Here is a 23204-nt window from a genome sequence, read left to right on the forward strand (position 1 = left end):
GAACTCTGAGTCCTGTCTTTGCCTGGCTGTCCTCTTAGAAGGACACCGGTCCGATTGGGTTAGGGGCGCACCCTACTGCAGTGTAACCTCACCTAACTGATTGTGCCTGCAATGGCCTTACGTCCAGAGAGCTTCACGTTTTGAGGTACTGCAGGTTAGGAACCTCAATATATCTTTTGTTTGTGAGGGAGTGGGATTTAACCCATAACACCAGGTTAAAGTAGTTTTTAAAACTATGGAGCAGCTGAACCTTGCCCAGTGGCATCTCAGTTTGAGAGCTCTGTAGACGTCACGGAGATTTCCCCTCTCCCAGGGCTTCAAGGGCACAGTACAAAAAGCCACAAAACCCGATGTTCCCTTGGGCTCCTTGCTCGTGCGAAACTCTATGCCTTTATAGCAGGCAGCTTTAAGGAGCATAAATTCTGAAAATCATCTGTTTGCAAAACTTGTTTGGAAGCAATTGCATTTCCTTTGTTTGTTGGTTTTAATACAAAGAACGTGGAATCTATAAGGAAGGCAAACTCCCTTCAATGTCACCTTAGCATTGCCACCTGCAGCCATCCAAACAGCTGGGCGGAAAGCCTAGTACAGGTTGAGAGCTGTTTCTTCCTTCTAAATGTTAACTTCCGTATAGAATTGTGACATACAGCTCACCCTAGAATCTTAACTTTCTCCTGTCGTATAAATTGGGAAAGGGGAAAACTCATTCTCGGAAGGATTGAACCAGATGAATTCACAGTCAGTCCCACCTGCTGGGAAGCACAGGGTCCACCAGCAAAAGCCGGTTACTCCTCAGTAGAAACTGGCATCCCGCTCCAAAGCATGGAACTCTTGGAAATAGTTGCCCAGGCTCGTAGGAGGAATGCACACTTGCTTATCAGTGTTGGAGACTCTGTGATTTCCCCTTGCAAGGAGAAAGAATTGTCTTTTTTAGATAACTAGATGCTGGAAGAGGAGGCTCTGGGAAACTGCACAGAGAAGCCCAGGGGGGAAAGCCCTAACAGTAACTTCATAAAAAGAGGCTGTAAATGGTCTCAGCTGATCAATATTTTTAGAAAATTGTTTTGACTCAGCCTGCCTGACTGTAATACTGTTGCCAGAAACAGCAATGAAAGGAAGAGAAACATGATGTTGTGATCTTTCTCTTCATGCCTCCCAGGAAGCTCTGGGTAATACAAATCAGACTGGACGGGCTTGGATTAGCAGCTGCTCATGCTACCCAGAAAAGGAGGCATCTCTCTGGGCGCCTTTCTCCCTTCATCAATAAACTAGAAAGTTGTGGCTGGAGCAAGTTGGTGTGGAGGATGCTTGGTTTGAGCCACATTTTTCAGACCTCTGGAGTCTGTTGTGTCTGCCAGCCGGGGGATGGGGCAGGGGTGGCCTGAGGAGACAACTGGGGAGGTCAGGTGTCTCAGGCTGCCCCTTTCTGACTGTGGCTTTGCCAGGCAGAGCAGGTACCTTCTTTTCTATTTGACAACGTGGTGTTGTCAGAGAAAGAGCAAAATATTTTATTCCATTTCTGATGCTTTTTTTTTTTTTTTCAAGTTAATGTGAGGGCACAAAAAGTCAGGTCACAATATTTGAATCTGTTAGGTAGAATCCCTCTTGTAGTTGTGTCCCACACCCACAATGTGTGTTTACATTGTGCCTATTGAGTGGGAGCACACCAACCTTCCCTCAACCTCCTTCCCCCCAATTTGAATCGAAATGAGTTTTTCTCCTCTGTAGGTGTGAATTACATCATCTGCTGGCTTCAAATTAGCATTGAGTACATTGAATACTTGCTTTTCCGTTCTTGTGATACTTTACTGAGAAGAATGTGGTTCAACTCCATTCAGGTTAATACGAAAGATGTAAAGTCTCCATCTTTTTTTAAGGCTGAGTGCTAAGCAGTCCATGGGGTACATATACCACGGTTTGTTAGTCCATTCCTGAGTTGATGGGCATTTAGGTTGTTTCCACATCTTGGCAATTATAAACTGAGCTGCTATAAGCAGGCTGGTGCAAATGTCTTTATTATAAAATGATTTTGTTTTCCTTCTGGGTAGATGGCTAGTAGTGGGATTGTGAAGGTCTATTTTGAGTTCTTATAGGATTCTCTTTCAAAAGAGGCTGTAGTAGTTTGCAGTCCCACCAATAATGATAAAAGTGTTCCCCTCTCTCCACATCTGTGTCAGCATCTGCAATTTTGGGACTTGGGGATGTGGGCTAATCTTACAGGGGTAATATGATATCTCAGGGTTGTTTTGATTTGCGTTTCTCTGATGACCCATTTCTGATTCTTTTACTAACTGGAACTTTTACTAACTGGAAGCTACAGCTTAGATTCAATTTCCTAGGAGCATCGATTTGACTCCAACATTTTGGGGAAAGCATTTTTTATATAAAGAATAGGGCTATTTCTAGAGTGGAGTGGAAAATTTCGCAACGATTTTTATGTAGATTGTGGAAAACCTGTTTCAGAGGGGGACTAAGTTACAGCTTCACTCTTTGTTTTTATGAACAGAGTCAAACCTTTATAAATTGAACATCCAAGGGACTGTAACAAACTGGTCAACACACGGGGGTAAATCAACATAAGGAATTAGTCCTATGGTATTGATAACATACAAGCGGTACATGTCTGTTTTATGAAAATTAGGTCAGCTTAAGGAGGTGGTCAATGTAGGGAGGTGGAGCTATGGAGGCTCTACTGTATTTTTGTGACAAAGTTTGAGAAGTGCTAGATCATTTTGAGAGTGCTGATTCAGCTCTTATATTTGAGAATTCAACTCCAAACCTTAAGGTCCCTGTTATTGTCCCTGAATTGTCCCCCCCAAAAAATATACGTGTTCAACTCCAACCCCTTAGAATGTGACTCATGGAGAAAAAGAGCCTTGGAGAGGCGATGAGGTTAAACTGAGGCTGTGAGGCCTCTAATCCAATATGACATATCTTTATAAAAGAGGAAGTTTAGACTTACGCTGGGACACTGAGGGACCCGTGCTTGCAGAGGAAAGGTGATGTAAGGATGCAGCGAGAAACGGCCGTCAGCAAGCCAAGAACAGAGGCCTCCCCAAAACCAACCTGCCCATGCCTTGATCTAGGACTTCTAGGCTCCAAAAATGTAAAAAAGATAAATTCCTACTGTGTAAGCCAAGCAGTCTGGGGCGTTTTGTTACAGTGGCCTAGCAGACTAATGGTTGCCTTTGCCTTCTCAGCAGAGACCAGCTTTCTTGGCCCAGAATGAATGAGCTTCTGCAAGGGCCACTGACCCCTCCACCACTCTCCTGTGCCCCCTAATTCCCAACTTGTTGCACTTCCCGTTTGTGCCTCCCCGTCCCCGGGCCTGCTTTCTTCCCCTGCAGTGACTGTGTCTACTCATCAAAACCCGCTCAGCCAGGAAGGTCCAGCCTAAAATGAACCGACTTCTCTGGTAATGATTGGTTTTGCTGCTAACAGGACACGGACACAACCTTGTCTCGTGGTTATTTCTGCATTTGCTCTCTTCCCTCAGACCCTGGAGGAAATGGACCCCTCCTTTGGGTTTCTGAATTTCACAGTAACAAGTGGCATTCTTGCCTCAGAGTCAAAAGGCTACTGGCTCAATTCATGAAGCAGAGATCAATTTGTATTGCTTTCTCTACCAAATATATTTTAAAATATACAGTTGTTCCTTGGTGTCCTTGGAGGATCCGTTCTAGGACCTCCGTCAGATACTAAAATCCACAGATGCTCAAGTTCCTGACAAAGTGGCATAATATTTGCATATAACTTCCAGACATCCTCCTGTGTACTGTAAATCTTGTCTAGGTTACTAATAATACCTAATACAATGTAAATGCTATCCCAGTAGTTGCTAAACTGTATCATTCAGGGAATAATAACAAGAAAAAAAGTCTGTACATGTTCAGTTAAGATGAGATTTTGTTCCAAACACTTTTGATCCATGGTTGGTTAAATTCATTATTGGAAGCCCATGGATGTAGAGGGCCAACTGCATTTTATATTTTTTTATGTATATGTGTTTATTAATATATATTTTTAAAGTACTTTAAAATCAGTATCATGCTTTTTCTTTGTATAAAATTCATATTCAGACAATCAGAGCATCAGGCTAAGAATGAGCGTTCCTGATTCTACCGTCTGCTAGTTCTACAAAGTGAGATGCAACATTCCCCTATTTTGGAGTTTGTATTACTTTTTTTTTGTAGAGACAGAGTCTCACTTTATGGCCCTTGGTAGAGTGCCGTGGCATCACACAGCTCACAGCAACCTCCAGCTCCTGGGCTTACGCGATTCTCTTGCCTCAGCCTCCTGAGTAGCTGGGACAACAGGCGCCCGCCACAACGCCCGGCTATTTTTTGGTTGCAGTTCAGCCAGGGCCGGGTTTGAACCCGCCACCCTCGGTACATGGGGCCGGCGCCTTACTGACTGAGCCACAGGCGCCGCCCATTACTTTTGTTTTAATGTTTTTTCGGTTAGGATAATCTATTGGAAAAATATCTAAATAGTTTCGTTATGAGTGCTTGTGAAAGTACTTTGAAAAGCATATTTTTCCCATTGTGAAATACTTTGTAGTCATATTTCCATGTATGTTTTAATCGGCGTTTTATAGTTTTAAATACTAAAAACACTAAAAACAGATGTGGTCGTTTAGAAGTTGAGTTGAAGTGACTAAGAAGTTTTGAACCAACTGGAAACACAATTCTCCAGTACTTTCAAATTTGTTTGGGACTGATCACAGATGGAAAAGTAAAAAGGTTCAGTTATCCTTGACAATTCAAGAGAGAAAGTAAACAGACAGGAAAAGCGTTCTAGCTGTCGTGAAAGAATTTGCTTCCAAATCATCTCTCAGCTATTCCAGATGGCTGTACTGTTTTTTAGCAAAATGGATGGTATTTTAAAAAGACCTGCAGAAAATAGATGAGCTTCTTCTCTCCTGACATCCCAGAAGTGGATGAAGAAAAAAAAAATTAAAGAATTGTTTAAGTTTGCAGACCACCTATACCAACTTATTGATGGTGCATATCAGAAATCTTACGGTATGTTCACATTTTCTAAATCTTTAATGGTGAAAAAGGTGCTTTATGAATACTAGTAGGGAAATTAATATTTATCCTAAGCTGCCAACTTAGTCAAAACTTGTCACAAATGGCTTATGTGCTTTATTAAAATATATATGGTATATAATTTGTATATATTATGTTTAAATAATAAAACCTACATATATAATTGACATATGATTATGTATAAGGTTTGTGTATATGTCTGCATGCGTATTTACACACATGTATGTGTCTAAAAATATGTAAGATATGTATATATATTTCTAGTTTTCACAATAGCTCTGTGATAGCAGTTTTTATTCCTACTTTACTGATGAGGAAAACATAGCCAAGAGAAAAGCAAGAAAGTTGTCCAGAATCACAAAGCCAGAGGGATGTGGCCATCTTCCAGGGCTGTGCTCTCAGTCACCGCGTGACATTGGGCAGTGTTTGTGAAGCGGGTGGCATGCTCGGTCCTCACTGTGGCATCAAAATCAGTAGTAAGGACCTAGATTCACATCTAGCCTCTGCCATGGTCATTTGTCAAGATAAAAATCCTTGTGATTTTATGCTGTAATTTTCTTGTTTGCAAGCTGGAGATAAGTAGTATCTGCCGTCAGAATATCTGGAACTTAAAGGAAAAAGTACCCTATCAGTGTGTGAGTCACACATGATTCTTGTCATTACTGCACAGGATTTTCACATGATGCATTTTTTAAATTTATTTTGAGGCTGAGTCTCACTTGTTGCCTTCAGTACAGGGCCGTGGCATCACAGCTCACAAGAACCTCCAGTTCTTGGGCTCAAGCGATTCTCTTCCCTCAGCCTCTCCAGTAGGCAGAACTACAGGCCCCCACTACATCGCCTGGCTATTTTAGAGACGGGGGTCTCGCTCTGGCTCAGGCTGGTCTTGAACCTACGAGCTCAGGCAATCCACCCTCCTTGGTCTCCCAGAGTGCTAGGATTATAGGCATGAGCTGCCATGCCCAGACCCTACAATGCATTTTTTAAAGTATTTTTAAATATTTTCCTTCTTGACCTAAGCTTCCAGGCTTCAAGTGGCCCACTGTGTATACCGAGTCACAGAATATACCAAGTCTTCCAGGTAAATTTGTAGAAAGTCTTTCGCTATCTTTTTACCCATCAAATGTAGATTTTATTCCTTTTTAAAAATAGGCCTGCCATCCCGCTGTTATGTTGTCTTGGGGCCCCTGATGTAAGTACTTAAGAACATTAGGAATAAATAAGAAGATAAATTCATTCTTCCCCTGACTATTTTTTTTTAAGTGAAATAAAAATGTAGGAAGAAGGTTTAGAAGTAAGGCATCTGTCAGTCCTTGGGCATGAGATATGTTGGCAAGGGTCATTAGTGAGGAGAAAGGTTTTATTCTTCCTACTAAATATTGTTATGTTAGAACTGAAACAGGTTCCTAAAACAGGATTTACATGGTAGAGAAGCCAAAGTGAAAGCCCCAGGTGAATTCATCTTTGCCTGAGTTCTTCACTCTCTTAGGCCGTTTTATGATATTAGGAGATGTTTTGTGATATTTATATCAGGGAGATGTTTTCCTCTAAACAGTATTCCCTGTCTCTGTGGGCTCGTCTGAGTGACCTCCTACCAGACATCCTCCCCTGTCAGTGCAAACGTGACGTGCCACACCATATACCACACACACAAGTGACCTAAGGCCACCACCAGGCAGGCCAGAGCCTGGCTCCACAAGGCCCTCTGGCTGCAAAGCACACTGTCCTTCCTCTACAGCAGGCTTGCAGCTCGGGACCCCCCTTTATACTTTTTGACCTTAGATAATTAAAAATAATAAATTACTGTTTCTCACAGCTGTCTGACAAAGTTCCTTCCCTGGTCTATTTCTCTCTCCAACCCACCACAATCCTAGCCCTCCGTTCTCCCAAGGGGGTTTGGTTACTCACACCTCACTCGTTCTCACCCTTCCCTGAGGTCACGGGAGCCCTTGTGGTTGCTGTGTGTGAATTAGTATGACAAGCATGCTCTGCACAGAACTGGGGCATCTGGGTTCCACAGTTGTCTCTATTCAGGGCACAACCAAATTCTTGCAGAAGACAGTGTAACTCAGAGACGCTTCTCCAGCCAGCTCCACTCAGTTGTCTGGCTCCAGAGCCAATGTCCCTCTTACTGGCTCACCCAGGCCCCCTGGGAAGGTCATGCCCTGAGCACATGAGGCAGAAAGGATGTCACTTCCCACGCCCAGAGCAAAGCAATCCACAGGCCTGAGGGAGAAAAGGCTGCGAATTAGAGATTTAGCAGGAATCAAAGGAAAGTTCTGCACAGATGTCACGGGAAGCCTTGCAGAAGCATGGGGATGGGATTCTACATCATGATGCCAGGGTGGGTTGTATGTGACACGTCAGATGCATGATGTCACCAGCCCTCCCGTTCCAGCACAGTGCATCCTGATGTGAGGGTGGTACACTTTGTTTTCATAAAGCCACCATTATATAAATTAATTATTTGGAGTGGCATGTTACCTCCCTTTCCCCATTATTTCATAAAAGGGAACCTACTTTTATGTGCTTGCACTGTGCTAGGACTTTAAAAGCATTTTAAAGTGCTCCCAACAACTCTGTAAAGAGGCACTGGCATATTCATTTTATAGACGAAATTTCTGGGGCTCCAGTTTAAGAGACTTGCTCTGCCAGTATGTAGTAATTGGTAGACCCATCTTCATTCAAACACAACACTTCGTGACTCCAAAGCCTAACACTTTACCAGCAGAATACTTACCTGATTGAGGGTAATAGTAGTTTGCCAATATGCATTGACTAAAAGTCTGATTTGGAATTAACGTTGCATTTTCAAAGCAGGGGTTAGGTAAGTTCAGTTTGTGGTGTAAATTTACTTAACACCTATTTTTTGTTGTTGTTGTTGTTTCTGCTGGAACTTTTGATGTTGTTGGAGCCTACCTCTGCTCCTGGAAAGGTTTCACGTTCAAGTGTGCTGATGATGTTCATTTTTTTTTTTTCTTCTTTGAGAAGGTCAGTGTCAGAAGTAGTTTTTTTGCATAAAACAACAGTGATCCTTAAGAAGAAATGTGTCTAGTGAAAACTGTGAGCTGAGTGGCTGGTCTGAACCGAGACTCTTCATGTTGTTGTGGTTCTAGGCTTTGCGAGATGTGCTGTGAAGTTTTCATTGGGATTTCTGGGTCATAGAGCTGCAGCAACTTGATCCTGGCTTAGGTTGTAAGATGGTGGTTGGAGAAATGTAAAAAGCTTAGAGGTTTCCATTGCCCCAGATTTGTGGCAAAATCACTTTCCTAGTTGACTGGTCTCAATTCCCTGCCATCAGGCCTCAGGGATAGCCACAGCTTTTGGGTCTCATGTTCCCGTCTGTGTCATGGGTCTGCACAGGTGCTGGGCGTGGAGTATGAACGATGATGAGAAACCATACATAGAATGCTGCCTGAAGCCCACCATGACAATCACTCTTACCCAGGGGAAAAATGGATTTATAGACTAATAGACGAATAGAACAATGGGTAGATAGGTGATAAAGCAAATTGTAAAACCTGTTAATCCTGGCACCTAGACAGTGGGCGTATGGGTATTCACTACAAGGTTCTGCCTACTTTTCTGTAACTTTGAAATTCTTCATAATATCATGTTAGAGAGGAAAAAAATAAATGTAATAATTCTTATCTGTAGAAACATGGTCAGCTCCAGGAAATGTATTCGTAGTGAAGATGTAAGCAAGCAATATTGGGTGGTGTTTTGCTTATTTGTTTGTTTGCTTTAAACTGGTGAGTGCCTGTAGCTGCTAGTGAAGAATCTGAAACTGGCCATTATAATAGAATGAAATGTTTGCAATCTGAGACTGCAGCAATATAGTTATTAATATTGACACAAACAACCATGGTGTACGGAGCTCCCATTATATGCCACACTCTGAACCAGACGCTTCTATTAAGCTTTTAATTTCTTTCTTTTTTTTTTTTTAACTTATTTCTAATAACAATGCTTATGATGCAAGCAAGCACCATGCTAAAGACCCAGGACCATCAGGTCTGACTGACAGGTGGAAGTCTGAGCTCCCAGACTTCGAAGGCGTGCTGCTGAAGGCCGCACATCTGGTTGGAAGGGTATCAGGGGTCAAGGCTGACATGTCTGTCCACTAGACCCTTGCTGCTCAAAGGTGTCATTCTGGACAGCAGCCTTGGGCTTGGAAAATGGAGAACCTGCAGCCTTGGGGACCACATGTGGCCCTCCAGATGCCTGAGTGTGGCCCCTAGACCAAATCGAAACTTCAGAGAACAAAACCCTTTATTAAAAGGGTCAGTAAAAAGACCACACTCCATGTGCCTGTGGTGTCTGTTTCACACTGGGAGGAGGGGTGGGGAACCTGCAGCCTTGGGCCCCGTGTGGCGTTCTGAAGTTCTGAATCCTTGAGGGATCTGTAGGGCTCCCAGGAGCCCAGGCCTTGTCTTTGGGCAACCGGAGGAGTGCTCCCAGTGGCTAAAGCAGAGTCAACCCTGAAGAAAGCGTGACTGAAGTCTCTGTCTTCCACCCCTCTCTTCCTTCTCCATTGGTGTATGGGGTTCAGTACATGTGTGGATGAGGAAAGCAAGCTCAGAGTTGGGGGAATGAACACCTAGGGATTTGGGAAGGTCAGAAGGTGGGAGTGAGAAGTTCTAGCTCAGGGCTCAAACCTGGACGTGTGTCCCCGAATCTACCACCTAGGAGATTAACGAGCATGGGCCTGCGTCTCCAATCCTCAGGTTCCTCATCTAGAAATACTGCCTTCTCTGCTACCTATCATATAACTATCACGTTGTTATTCTCAGGCTTTTGGAGGCACTGAATAAATAATATTACTACTATTATGTTACCTATTGTATGACTATAATATCATTATTCTGAAGCTTTTAGAAATACTGAATAAATAATATTACTACTATTTAACAAATGGCATGACTGAGTGAGCTGGGTGCAAGTAACCTCAGTAGAGTTTCCAGCCTTCTAGGAGATACAACATTAATACTTCTAATACTCATAATAAATGACTACAGGGCAAGCTGGTAAGCCTCAGGGGAATTGTTGGCAGTGCATCCCAGTGGGAGCTCACAGGAGGGGTAAAACCTCCAGCTCTCTGTGGGATGGCCAGGGGAGGCTCTGCATCAAGGGTTCTAGACCTTGACAGCTAGTATTGTCATGGTAGAGTCAAAGAATTAAGAAGTAAGAGTATCTCAGATAGAAGGGATTCAACTTTCAGAGATGAAAATCAATAAATAAAAGGTGGTCAGCCAGAGATCCTCATACAGAAATGCCTCTGAGACAGGCCATGTACCCAGGCAGCAGTGAGGTGGCTCCAACCAGCTGTGTGAGATGTCTCCAGCTGTGTGAGGTGGCTCCAGCCAGCTGTGTGAGATGTCTCCAGCTGTGTGAGGTGGCTCCAGCTGTATGATATGGCTCCAACTGTGAGGTGGCTCAAGCTGTGTGAGATGGCTCCAGCTGTGTGAGGTGGCTCCAGCTGTGTGAGGTGGCTGCACCTATGTGAGGTGGCTCCAGTTGTGAGGTGGTTCCAGCTGTGAGGTGGTTCCACTGTGTGAGGTGGCTCCAGCTGTGTGAGGTGGCTCTAGCTCTGAGGTGGCTGCAGCTGTGTGAGGTGGCTCCAGCTGTATGAGGTGGCTCCAGCTGTGTGAGGTGGCTCCAGCTGTGTGAGGTGGCTCAAGCTGTGTGAGGTGGCTTCAGCTGTGTGAGGTGGCTGCAGGTGTGTGAGGTGGCTCCAGCTGTGAGGTGGCTCCAGCTGTTAGGTGGCTCCAGCTGTGAGGTGGCTGCAGCTGTGTGAGGTGGCTCCAGCTGTATGCAGGCTCAGTATTGGCACATCTTTCAATTACTCAAGAGACATAAAAAATCCAGACTTAGAGTTACTAGGCCCAGCTTAATAAAACACAACGTTGGTCACATGCATATCCCTGGGTGTGTGTGACCTTGGGGTGGACTCATAGATAAGCATTGAGATCACCACAGGCGGAGACAGCCCCGGTTGGAATCCGGGACCCAGGGTTAGGTAGTCCTTAGGCACACTTCTTACATTCTCTGGACTTCATTTTCTAAAAAGTGCTTTGATGGAAGACGTGCTTTGTAAGAGCCCAACAAACTCTTCTTTTTGTAAAATACTTGAATACTTTACTCCTTCTTGGGTTTTCGGAGTCTGAAGAGCGACACTACTGAACTCTGCTGTTGTTCCCTTCCCACCACTGAATTTATTTTATTGTTATTATTATTTTTTTTGTAAAGAGACCATTATCTGGGGCTGAAAACAGACAAAAATTGTGTACATAAATTAGCATATGGAGACTTTGAGATGGAAACATGCCAACCTCTTTTACAGAGAAATCCAGATAACAGGCTACAAGATTGAGTAGCTTTCATGAGAACAATAAAGAAAACAATTTCCCTCGGTGCTTACCACAGAAGGGAAGATAAAGCAACTGAAGGATGGATGAAAGTATCCAACATACATAAAAGAGGAATTGATGGGAAAGGCTGGTGTGACCACTGAAGGGGCTGTGGGTGGAAAAAGTCACGCTGCAGAAAAACTGTGGAAAAAGAATGAAACAATAGTCATGGAAAAAAGTGAGATCACATTAAAAAAAAAGTTTTAAGATTGGCCTGGAAAAATAAGGCTTTATGAGTTTAACATAGGGATTCTGTTCTTACCACCTGCGGAGAGTAATTGGCATTGGCTGACTAGAGGTTTGTTTTGCCTTCTTGGCAGGAGACGAATTGTTATGCTAATAGTCCACTGGCAGAGCTTTAAGTTCTGAGTTTGAATAGAAAGAGTTTTGCAGAAGGGAAAATTCTCAGCCCAGGTCCTTACTCTGAGTACCAGCACTCTTCACAGACTTCAGATTCACACTCTAATTGTAAGCAGCAGTTATCATGACAGATATTTCTAGCATTTTGTGAAAATTAACAGAGTTTCTGCTAGAAACTGCCCCCAGGAGGTTTAGGGTTAGACAGAGGATATCCCAGGGGAAGGTTTGAGCCAGGCGTCCATTGGGGGCTAAAGAACAGATTTCTTTTATTAAACAGCATTGCTGCATAGCCCAGAATTGCCCACGTCTTTAGTGTCTGTGTGTCTCTATCCCATTAGAGTCGGCCTTTCCTTCAGGGTCATTCCACTGACATAGCTCTTGAACAGGATGAGCCCAAAATGAGATCTCAGGTACTCAGGATGAAGTGCCTAACAGTCAATGCATTATTTAAGTGGACTTTTTTAATTTAAGAATTTAAAATCCATCTGTTGGATTATTTTTTTTTCTTTTTTTGGAGACAGCATCTCTCCCCCATTTTCAAATGACCTTCTTTAGGGTCCGAATCCTCCACACAGCTGATGTTCAGTTTTAGTGAAAACAGAAGATTGAACGAATTTACACTGATACATGATTGACTCATAACCCCTTAGGAGTTGCAAAGTTATAGGATTGCAAAAATAGATTGTTTCTTAATTGCAAATGAGCCTGCAGCTGCAAATGCTCTCACACCTCTTCAAACTCCCACCCCATTCCCTCTGTTCCCAGAATGGAGCCTTGATTCTTTCCACTTTCACTCTTGTATGCACAGATTTTCAGAAAGTGCGATAATGTGACTTTTCTTATGTTTCTTTTATGGCAGTGACAAAAGAATTTGGTTAAAACCGAGCCCATGTGACAAGCACTAGGTTTAGAAATCTAATAAAACTCATGGGGGGGGCTTCCTGTTTGGGATCCTCCCCAGGGAGGTTTGTCGCCCCTCTTCTGTTTGCCCTCTTTTGCTTATCATGCGTATCAATGTTTCTCCCTGTCAATAAACTCTGTCCTGTTACTTAAAAAAAAATTTAAAAAAAAAAGAAAACTCTTAAAAATAATATAAAAGTTTGTAAACTAGAGGTTCTAACTGAGGCAACCAGAGTTATTAAAATCTGTCAGGTCATCAAGACATCATTTGGGTAATCCAAATTCTAGGAAATTCTCAGCCCCATTTTAGGATACAGTATAATTAGTAGCTTATTCGCGGATTTCTGAACTGTGCTCTCATCAAAGGTAGATTTCCACATCATGGACTGAGGTTTAGCACTTGATAAAACTGAGCAAATGTCTTCCTCACTTTTACGTTTAATTTGGTCTATTTTACAACACAGACAGCACGGTTGACCTCAGTCCACCCGCTAAGGGCAGCTAGTTAAAATCAGCACCTTGGGAGAGGTTTCTTGTTAAATTTCATGTTAAATTCCCTAACCAGAGACCAAACCACAGGGAAGGGGGGTAAAGGCAAAGCTTTCGAATATCACTATCTATACTCCCCTCAGAAGTTCAATAATTAGCATAAGTTGTATTAGAGATAGTTTTAGATTGAGGAAGTAGGTGATGTTCAAGAACCATGGCAGGATGGTTCTTGAACACTTGCCCTTCTGTCCCCGTATGAGTGGGCTGTGTACCAGTCAGAGTTTGGCTGGTTTAAAAAAAAAAAGAAAAAAAACATGCTACGCATTTCAAGTAGGCAGGGATATTGACCAGGGATTTAAGTTTTATAGACCTACTAGAAAGTCTGGGAAAGTGAAGGTCAGAGGAGCTGCTTTGAAGAACTTGGAAAAGCAGGGTGTTCAGGGATCAGAGGGAGCTCTAACTGCTATCTGCCCTTAATCTGGGAAGGAGGGAGCCCCTGGGAAGCCAGTCCCACATTCTCACAACTACTGTCTGCAGAAAGGCTTGCTCCTGCATTTTATTTTATCTTATTACCATTATTATGATTATTATTATTTTTTTTTTTGTAGAGACAGAGTTTCACTTTATGGCCCTTGGTAGAGTGCCGTGACCTAACACAGCTCACAGCAACCTCCAACTCCTGGGCTTAAGCGATTCTCTTGCCTCAGCCTCCCGAGTAGCTGGGACTACAGGCGCCCGCCACAACACCCAGCTATTTTTTGGTTGCAGTTTGGCCGGGCCTGGGTTTGAACCCGTCACCCTCGGTATATGGGGCCGGCGCCTTACCGACTGAGCCACAGGTGCCTCCCTATTATGATTATTTTTGAGACAGAGTTTCACTCTGTTGCCCAGGCTATGGCATCAGCCCAGGTCACGTTTAATTTGGTCTATTTTACAACACAGACAGCACGGTTGACCTCAGTCCACCCGCCAAGGGCAGCTAGTTAAAATCAGCACCTTGGGAGAGGTTTCTTAACATGTTAAATTCCCTAACCAGAGACCAAACCACAGGGGAGGGGGGTTCAAACAATCCTCCTGCCTCAGCCTCCCAAGTAGCTGGCGCTTGGCACAACACCCAGCTAATTTTTCTATTTTTAGTAGAGATGGAATCTCACTCTTGCTTAGGCTGGTTTTGAACGCCTGACCTCAAGACCAGGATGGCAGTGGCTCATGCCTTTAATCCTAGCACTCCTGGATGATGAGGCAGGAGCATAGCTTGAGCCCAGGAGTTTGAGCTATGATGATGCCACTACACTCTACTCAGGGTGACAGAGCAAGACTCTGTCATTAAAAAAAAAAAAAAAATGCACATGAGGGCTTCTCATTGGCAGAGTATGCAGAATGGCTCAGAACTCCTCCCTATAGGAGAGTTTACAGAATATAGTTTCCTAGCCTCTGGCCCTACCTAAAGGGGAGACTTTAAAAGAGAAAGAATGGTTTGGCTTGCTAATGAGCACTATCAGGCATAGGGCATAGGAATCTGTTAAGTCCAGCATCCTTTTAAGGTTCATCTAGCTTAGCCGTCTCTGATAGAGCTCTCTGTAACCATAAACACGGCTTGTATTTGCACTGCCAAGTAAGGTAGCCCCTAGCCCCCATGTGCCTATTCAGCACTTGAAATGGGGCTAGTGCCACCAAGGAATTGGATTTTTGAGGTTTATTTCATTTTAATTAACTTCAATTTAAACTTAAAGAGTTGGCTCATGGCTACTGCATTGGACAAAACAGATCTAGAAATCTCTTTGGTCCTGCTTCCCTTTTCCCTTGCATGTAATGGAAGCCATTGTTGCCTGAAGTTTCCCTGACACTGCCATCTAGGATTGGTTCCCTGTGTGTTGAAAATTTCACATAAAAGGCCCGGGGCTCACACCTGTAATCCCAGCACTCTGGGAGGCCGAGGTGGTGGATGGCTTGACCTCTCAGGAGTTCAAGAATAGCCTGGGCAAGAGCAAGACCCCATCTCTAAAAATGTGGGGCACCTGTGGTCCCAGATACTCTGGAGGCTGACGCAAGGGGATAGCTTGAGCCTAAGAGTTTGAGGTTACTGTGAGCTGTGACACCATAGCACTCTACTGAGAAAGACAAAGTGAGACTGAGACTCTGTCTCAAAAAAAGAAAGAAAGAAACAAAATTTCACATAAGGTCCTTGCTAGGATCGCTGTATGATAGAGTCATGTGTGGGGGTTGGATTTCACTGAGCTTACAGAATTGGTCTTCTGATTGATTTTGACGTCAGCGTGCTAATCAACATTTGTGGAGAAACGTTTGTTGCATACTGTATTTGACCAAATTGAGTCTGAGATTCCCTCTCACCATAGCATACAATAGTAGTGGGAAAACCACTGAAATATTTACCTACACATCCTAATAAATGTCATAGTTAATTAGCCTGATCAGTTTGCAACGTTCACTATTCTCCCAGAAATATTTCTCAGATCTTTGGAGTCTGCTCTATCTTTCCTGTTAGCAAACAATGGCGGATGACAAAACAAAAACTACGTGGATACTGACATATAAATTCAGATGAGTTAGTTGCCCTTCACTGAACAACTTTTTAAAATGTGAGTCTATGTTCATGATCGTTTTCTAAGTTCATGCACATAACACATATTATGTTTAAAATGGTTCCTAATTTATATGGTTCAGTCCACATTGCAGAGTGCCACACAGCCGGCCCAGTGTTCTTCAACAGAACCCTGGCTGTCAGCGCTCTGTCGCTGGGAGAACCACTGGCCTGCTTGTTACGTGGCATATAAACCCAGCGTTTGCCTGCACAAAACCTCTGTATTACTGCTTTCTGGATGATTCTTCAGCTGCATTACCGTTCTTATTATACAGTTGCCAATAGGACATCCTAGGGCCAGGGGTTTGCAGCTGCAGTCACTCTTTGTAGGATCACCTCTGCACTGCTTTTTCCTCAATCAAGGGGCAGATGGGAGGAGCCCTGCCAGGGTGGAAAGGGGGTGTGGGTTGCAGCTCCGCAGTGTCTGGGGAGGGGGTGGGGACTGGGAGGACAAAAGGTGGCCAGGACTAGCACAGAAATAGTAACGATCTCCTCTTCTCTCTCCTCCACACTAATAAATTTTCCCATTTAGGGGCTCCCTTATTTAGCGTGAATAACACATTGGTCCTACTGACACCGCACATCTGTGGTACTCAGGGTGACGATAACACTCTCTGACTGACGTGACAAGATCTTACTTTCAGATTAGCCCACTCAGTCAAGCAGTGAGTGCTTAAATCTCATTCAGCTTCTTGTAAAACCATATTCAGCTTCGATGCAAAGCAAAATTGAAGACTCGCCAATTGTCAGCTCTGACTGTGTTGCTGTGATAACTTAATTTATATTAAAATAAAACCATCACTTTCCTCAGTTTAATCATCAGACCTTTGGTTTTAGCTGCAAGGAGGACTCCACCTGCAGTAAATATCTTTCTTTTAGAGCACCTCAGAGACCCGGGGAGGTGCGACAATTCCCTGCACAGCATCGTAACAGACAGTGCAGTTCACAAGTTCAGTGAGATGCTCAGGTGGTTCGTGCAAACCTTCATGTTCTTTCTGACCCTGCTGAAGTGTGACAATGCTGAAACATTCCGTTTTTATTCTTAAACTGGAAGCAGAACCTCTTAGAAACTTTTGCTTGCTCTTGAGTTACTCGTTCGCATGGGTTCATGGCGGAACTGGTTGGCTTTTTACAGGAGCGATTTAAAAAGCTTCTGGACTGTATTTCTTAAATAGGATTTGCCAGATTTTTAATGTTTAAAAGGCAGTGTTGGAACCAATGAGCTATGGAGTTTGGGGGGTTGTGCTTTTTTCCTGTTAAGCAGACTTGAAATTCTTTTGGAGTCCGACTGACCTTAGATGGCTTAAGGGAGTTGTGGCTGGGGATTTCCAAAAAGCGGACACTGTAGTCTTGTCATATTGCTAAGCACTGACCCCCCCCAGCCCCCACCTTATCTCTGGATGCAGAGATGCACTGGTAAGCCCTCTCGTCTTCTCTCTTTGCAGGCCTGCTGATTGGCGCTGGGTGTGCTCTTTACCCCTTGGGCTGGGGCAGCGAGGAGGTCCGGCAGACGTGTGGCTACATTTCCGGCCAGTTTGACCTGGGTAAGCTCCTTTCAGAAAAAGAACCTTATCTGTTGTTTAATAGAAGCAGAAAGTAGAAAGAAAATCCTATCTCGGTACTGCGGCAAGCACTCATGTGTGACAATATAAATTTATCCATTTGTTGAACGAAGAATTACCAATACTCTACAGTTTGCCCAATCCTGTGATGAGCACTGTAGAGGCAAAGATAAGAAATGGCCCCTGGTCTCAAGAGTTGATATTCATTGATTCATTTATTCAAAATCATATATTTATCACCCACTGCACGTGCTAAAAATGGCTCTCCCTGTGGAATTTCCAGTCTATCAGGGAAAAGAGGCGAGCAGAACAATCAAGGGTGTGACCTAGCTGGGGTGAAGGAATCCAAAGCAGAGGGGTTCAGGAAAGGGGTGAGAATGGAGCTGAGTCCAGAACAAGCCACGCATGTGTTTTATGAGGCGTAGACGGACGCACTTTGCAGGCAAGGAACACGGCTCAGCAGAGGTACAGGGAGGCATGAGGAAACTGCATAGGAGGCCACAGAGGCTCCAGCAGCAGGAACAGCGAGGCCCTCTGCCTGGAGATGGGATTGAAAAGCTGAGGGCAGTGTGTGCTGGTGACGCTGCAGGCACACCTCACGGGCAGCGATAGCATATTCTACTTTGCAATGTATAAAAAATTTTGCAGAGTGCTGCATCAATCGCATCATTTTAATTTGTAATAATTGGGTAATATTTCACTCGCTTGCTAAACTCATGTTTACTTGGCCAGTTGCTTATTTCTCTCTGGTTGGGCATTTCATCTATTCTAGTTTTTGTCATTTTAGGACGTACTGTAACGAGCAGTTTAATGAATATAAGTGTTTTCCCTACTGAATTGACTTATTAGAGTCTTTCTGTAGAATTGGTGACACTAAAGCAAGGGCCATGAACTCATAAAACACTGCTGTGGGGAAAAGAAAAATCTTTTTCTTACCCATTGCTAGGTTCATAGCTAAGCCCGCTATAATAAAAGGCAGACTGTAACAACAACCAAAAAAAGGTATACGAAATTTTTTAAAATAAATTTTACATGGCTCGGCAGCCTTCGTAAAAAGATGAAGACCAGGAAAAACAGGTTAGCCTGTGTACTTTTTATGCTAGGTGCGATGAAGCAGTGGGTAATTGTGCAGAAGTGCGATTGGGCAAAGAGGCTATGATGTAATGGTGAGAAGCCGGAGAACTTAGCAAGGCCTGTCTGTTCTGATTCCTCTGGATAAAAACATTCCTTTCCTTGAGGTGTAGGAAGGACACCTCCCAAGTGGGGGTCTCCTGACCTACTTGGGAAAGGTCAGATAATCCACCCTAAGTTTTATGACCTGATTCAGGGGAGAAGAGCAGAGGGAAGGTGAGGGTGACCTTACTTTCTGTTCTTTCAAATGCCCAGGTAGTATATGTGGGGACAGTGTGTCCCGAATCCCATCATTGCCAAGCAAATATATTTTCCCCTACTGTGTGGATAGATAAGCTGAGATTCTGACCATTCGTATGCAGTAAGTTACTAATGTAAACACCTACCTTTCACATGAACTATTTTATTGTAAGAACAAAACTTCTGGGGGAATTGGTCTAATGGCAGAATTCATATATCCCAAACAATTATTTTTATATTTTTATAACTTCTATGAAAATTTTTTCTGTTAGATACCGAGTTAACAAGTGGATGGGGTGCAGTATCGAAGGTCTGTTAATCTGAAAGTGATGAAAATTGTATTTGACTTAATGGCTGACAGCCATCCTGCTTCCTTCCCTCAGAAATAATACTGGCTCGCTATTCAGCCATAAGAAAAGACGGAGACTTTACATCTTTTGTGTTTACCTGGATGGAGTTGAAACACACTCTCCTTAGTAAAATACCTCAAGAATGGAAAAAAAAAATCCAGTGTACTCAATAGTAATTTGAAACCAATATATAAATGCCTATATGCCCACATGAATAATAAAACACAAATATAGTCTAGCAAGGGGGAGGGGAGGAGGAAGGGAAATTGGGGGATCCCCCTAATGTGCACAGTGGGAGGGTGTTCAGCTCACCCCCAGGTGAAGGGCTCAACTACAACTTGAACTTTACCTTAGAAATGAAAACAAGGTAACCTAAACATTTGTACCCTCATATTCATTTGAACTAACAATAATAATACTGGCTCTTTGGGTAAAGAAGACTGCGTTCTAAATCCCACCTAATTTGTGTGGATAAGAAAATAAGAGATTTCCCTTTGTTTCTTCGATGACAAGGCTTTCCTATATCTGACTTAGTGATTGTCGTAAATGTAGAGAAGGCAAAAAATGAGAAATGCTGAAGTGCTGGCACAAAGTTGACTGCCAGCCTTGGTTTTTTGTTTTTTTGGAAAGCCAACAATGTCCAGAGGAGCTATTTAATACAGAGTTTGGCGTGTCCCTCTGCCTGGTGTTCGAGGCCTTCTCGGCGGTCGAGCACAGGCCTCAGCGTGGTTTGACCCCGTGGTTTGACCCCGTCACCCTTGCTGGTGTGCTATTACCAGGCCCTGCTGTCGTCATTAGCAGGTCAGAAGGAAACTCCTTCCGTTCCTGCCCTTTCCTTACCTCGCCCCAGTACTCTGCATCCTCCCAGCACTGTGTATTAAAGTTTTAAATGTCAAACTAAAGCTTAAAAAACACTTTCCTCTTTACTAGTGGTGGTAATTTCTTATGCTATTAAACTCACTCAAACTGTTTTAGCAATTTAAGAAAGTATAGAGTTTTCATATTTGCCTTTTTGTTATTAAATTTATCTTAGACTGGATGATGAGGGGGGAAATAAAACTGGCATCATATACAGGTAAAATGAATTGTAGGTCCCCTGAATAATTTTGAGGGAACGATGGGTGTCAAGTTCTGTTTCTCCAGGTTACTATTATTTTGGTGGACTCTGTCAATTGTTCTTTGAAAAGAAGGTCTAAAGAGAAACTGTGGCATAAAAACAGCTCTGGGCCCATCCCAACTAACTTCCTACGTTTTTTATCTTTGAAAAATCATTGCTCTTTCCCCTTGAATACCGGTAAAGGCCGAACGTCAATGCATTAGTGAAGTCACAAATTATGGAGTTTAATTGGGAGGGTAGGTAGGACCTGCAGGGCCAGGGGCGAGGACGGGGCCTCTTAGAGGCATGCGTGCTGTTTGCCTGTGGCATACCCTGCCTCTGCCACTTCTGAGAATCTGGGCTCAATTCTGCCTCTTCCCACAGGAGACAGTGTGTGGGCGCATCTTCCTCCAAAGGGCTGGGAAATGTTAATGTTTTCAAACCTCAAGCTCTCCTTCTTGCAGAATATGGGCCACGTTTTTGGCATACTATTTTTTGACGTGTGGTTCCCCTCTCATCTACAGCATCCCGAAAGAAATAATCACTTTTGTTCCTACACGGAGGATTATTTAAGGGAGTGCATTTATTTTGATGACCTGGGTGAGGTGCTGGGAATATGACATCAGCAATGAATAAAAAAAGACATCATTCCCTGCCCTTTAGGGAACTTAAAACTAGCAAGGGGGCAGATATTCAAAAAGACGTAGAGGTGAGAAGTCTGTTAGAGTGTTGGGCGCTGCAGGGGCCGTTGTTACTGACCTGCTGACATGCTCTAACCACGGTGAGACCTAAGTTAGGGAGTCTGACCCCGAGGTTGGCAAACATTTCTGTGAAGAACCGGATGGTACTTCCAGCTTTGTAAACTGTCTGGTCTTTGTTGCGGCTACTCAACACTGCAGTTGTAGCTTGCAAGATAACAGGTGGTCCCAATAAAACTTGTTACCAAAACAAGCAGGAGAGCTGTAGGTTGATAACCCCTGATCTCCGCCGAAGAATAACCTTGCCATTTCAGAAACGGTTTCATTTCAGGGGTGTTCATTTTACTTGGCGTTGGCTGCTCAATCCCTGCAGCCCCTGGGGTAGCTGGTCAGGATCTAAGGAAGTTGAAGAATGGATTGAGGAGCCCCATCAGGTATCATAGTGTGCTGTATGAACACTGCAGTTTTCTTTTTGAGGGGGCAGTGGAAATAAGATGGGAATACTGTAGACCAACCTTGGCCCTCCCACCCCTAACTCTGGCATGGGATGGGAAGCCGCAGAAGCCATGCTCTCTCTCTGCTGCCCGTCCCCTCTGACCAGGTGGAACTGAGGGAAGAAGCAGTCTGCTAGGGGAGAGGGGGCAAAAATCCAGCCTGTGGATCAGCCATCCTGGGTGCCGGCAAACCTCACTGGCACACCGTAATTCACTTCTTTATTGGCTCTTATATGCAGCACCCTCACTGGTATTAAGTTCCTACTTCATAATTCAAGGGCATCTGACCTCACCTGGGATCTTCTAAGGGAGTATTGTTTTTAGCTGAGCCCTCAAGCCTGTATGGGAATTAGGTGGGTAGAGATGGGGCCCTGGTGTGTTTTGGTGGTGGTGGGGGATGTGGAGGGGCTTCAGGGAGGGCGGGAGAAGAGCCAGGAAAGACCCTACTTCATGTCCTGCTTCCCTGTTTGGACAGATTTAATCCCAAGTATCAGCCATGGTACAAAATAATATTTTATTTAGTTCAGGGGATAGGAAAAATCTTTAGGGTAAAAATATTTAAATGGAGCTAAACAATGTAAGTGGTAGGTAGGCAAGGAAGGATTTCTTAAAATGCTCACACTTGTAATGCGGTAAGGATCCTAAGATCCTATTTTAAAAAATAACCTCCTTTCCTTAGAAGGGAGTGTGGGGGAGAATTTTTTTTACTTGCCTTAAAAACAATCTCATAAGTCTATTGATTTTTTTTCTCCAGCATTTTTATATTGTATTACATGCAGAGCCCTGAAGCAATTTTGCAGAAGTACTCTTTTACAAATCAAAGATTGTGACTATGTTTACTTTTGGAACACTAATTTATAAAGAAGGGAGATATACAGGCATGAATGTAGACATTTTCAAAGCAGGGTAACAAGAGTTCAAACAGGCTGCATAATGAGTGTCTAAATTCTCCAACTAAAATTATATTGCCTGCCTTAACTGTAGAGCTCAACCTTTAGTGTTAAAAATCACAAGTAGTCTTGTTGAGAATGTAGATTTTTAGTCTCCACAACTTACAAATTATGATTCTCTTGTTTGTGCTTTAAACAAGTATCCTACGTGATTCAGATGCAAGTGGTCAGTAACTATACTTTGAAAAAAATTGCCCTAAGTTATAGAAAAAATGAGTTTTTTTTTTTTGTACTTGGTTAGAATTTAACAAACATTAAGTTTTATGTATATTAGGGTACTTTGGATTTGGGTTACAAAAATCTGGCTCAACCTGGAAAAAACAAAGAAGACATTTAAGATCTCCTGTTATAGCAAGGTGGGAATTAAGTTGGCCTGCATATTTGACTGCCCTAGGGCTCAAAGATGTTGTCCTGGATGGTGATGAAGAAGAATCATCTGTAGATTAGCTTTGACCATCCACCATCTATAGGCTGGCTTCCTCCCTGAGGCTAGTTGTCCCAGTGGTCATAACTGCTCTTATTCATATCAAGTGCATATCAAAAGGAGAGAATGAAGTACTCCCAAGTAATGCACGCAGAGGCTCCCCCCTCACTCCAGTTGGGCCAACTGTCCCTCTTGTAACACTTAAAGGGATGCCAGGGCAAGCTGTGTGCTAATTGGCTGCTTATGGTGCAGATTGGATGCATTTGAGTTTTATAAAACTGATTTTACTTTACTGAGGGCAGCACCTGTGACTCAAAGGGGTGGGGTGCCGGCCCCATATGCCGGAGGTGGTGGGTTCAAACCCAGCCCCGGCCAAAAAGCTGCAAAAAAAAAAAAACTATTTTACTGAGGAGTGGGATTTGTAAGTGGAACACGAGGGGATAAGCG

At 43.5% G+C, this 23204-nt stretch overlaps 1 protein-coding gene across 1 annotated transcript in view; it reads left to right on the forward strand.

Moving 5' to 3' along the window:
• The window catches only part of LHFPL6 (LHFPL tetraspan subfamily member 6), a 298609-nt gene that overhangs the window by 242878 nt on the left and 32527 nt on the right, over positions 1–23204 (forward strand). The window contains exon 3 of the mRNA XM_053563878.1: positions 17258–17356. Within this exon, the coding sequence (XP_053419853.1) occupies positions 17258–17356 (99 nt within the window). The remainder of the gene's footprint in view (positions 1–17257; positions 17357–23204) is intronic.

Source organism: Nycticebus coucang, chromosome 15 (assembly GCF_027406575.1).
Source record: "Nycticebus coucang isolate mNycCou1 chromosome 15, mNycCou1.pri, whole genome shotgun sequence".
In the NCBI taxonomy this organism is placed as follows: Eukaryota; Metazoa; Chordata; class Mammalia; order Primates; family Lorisidae; genus Nycticebus; species Nycticebus coucang.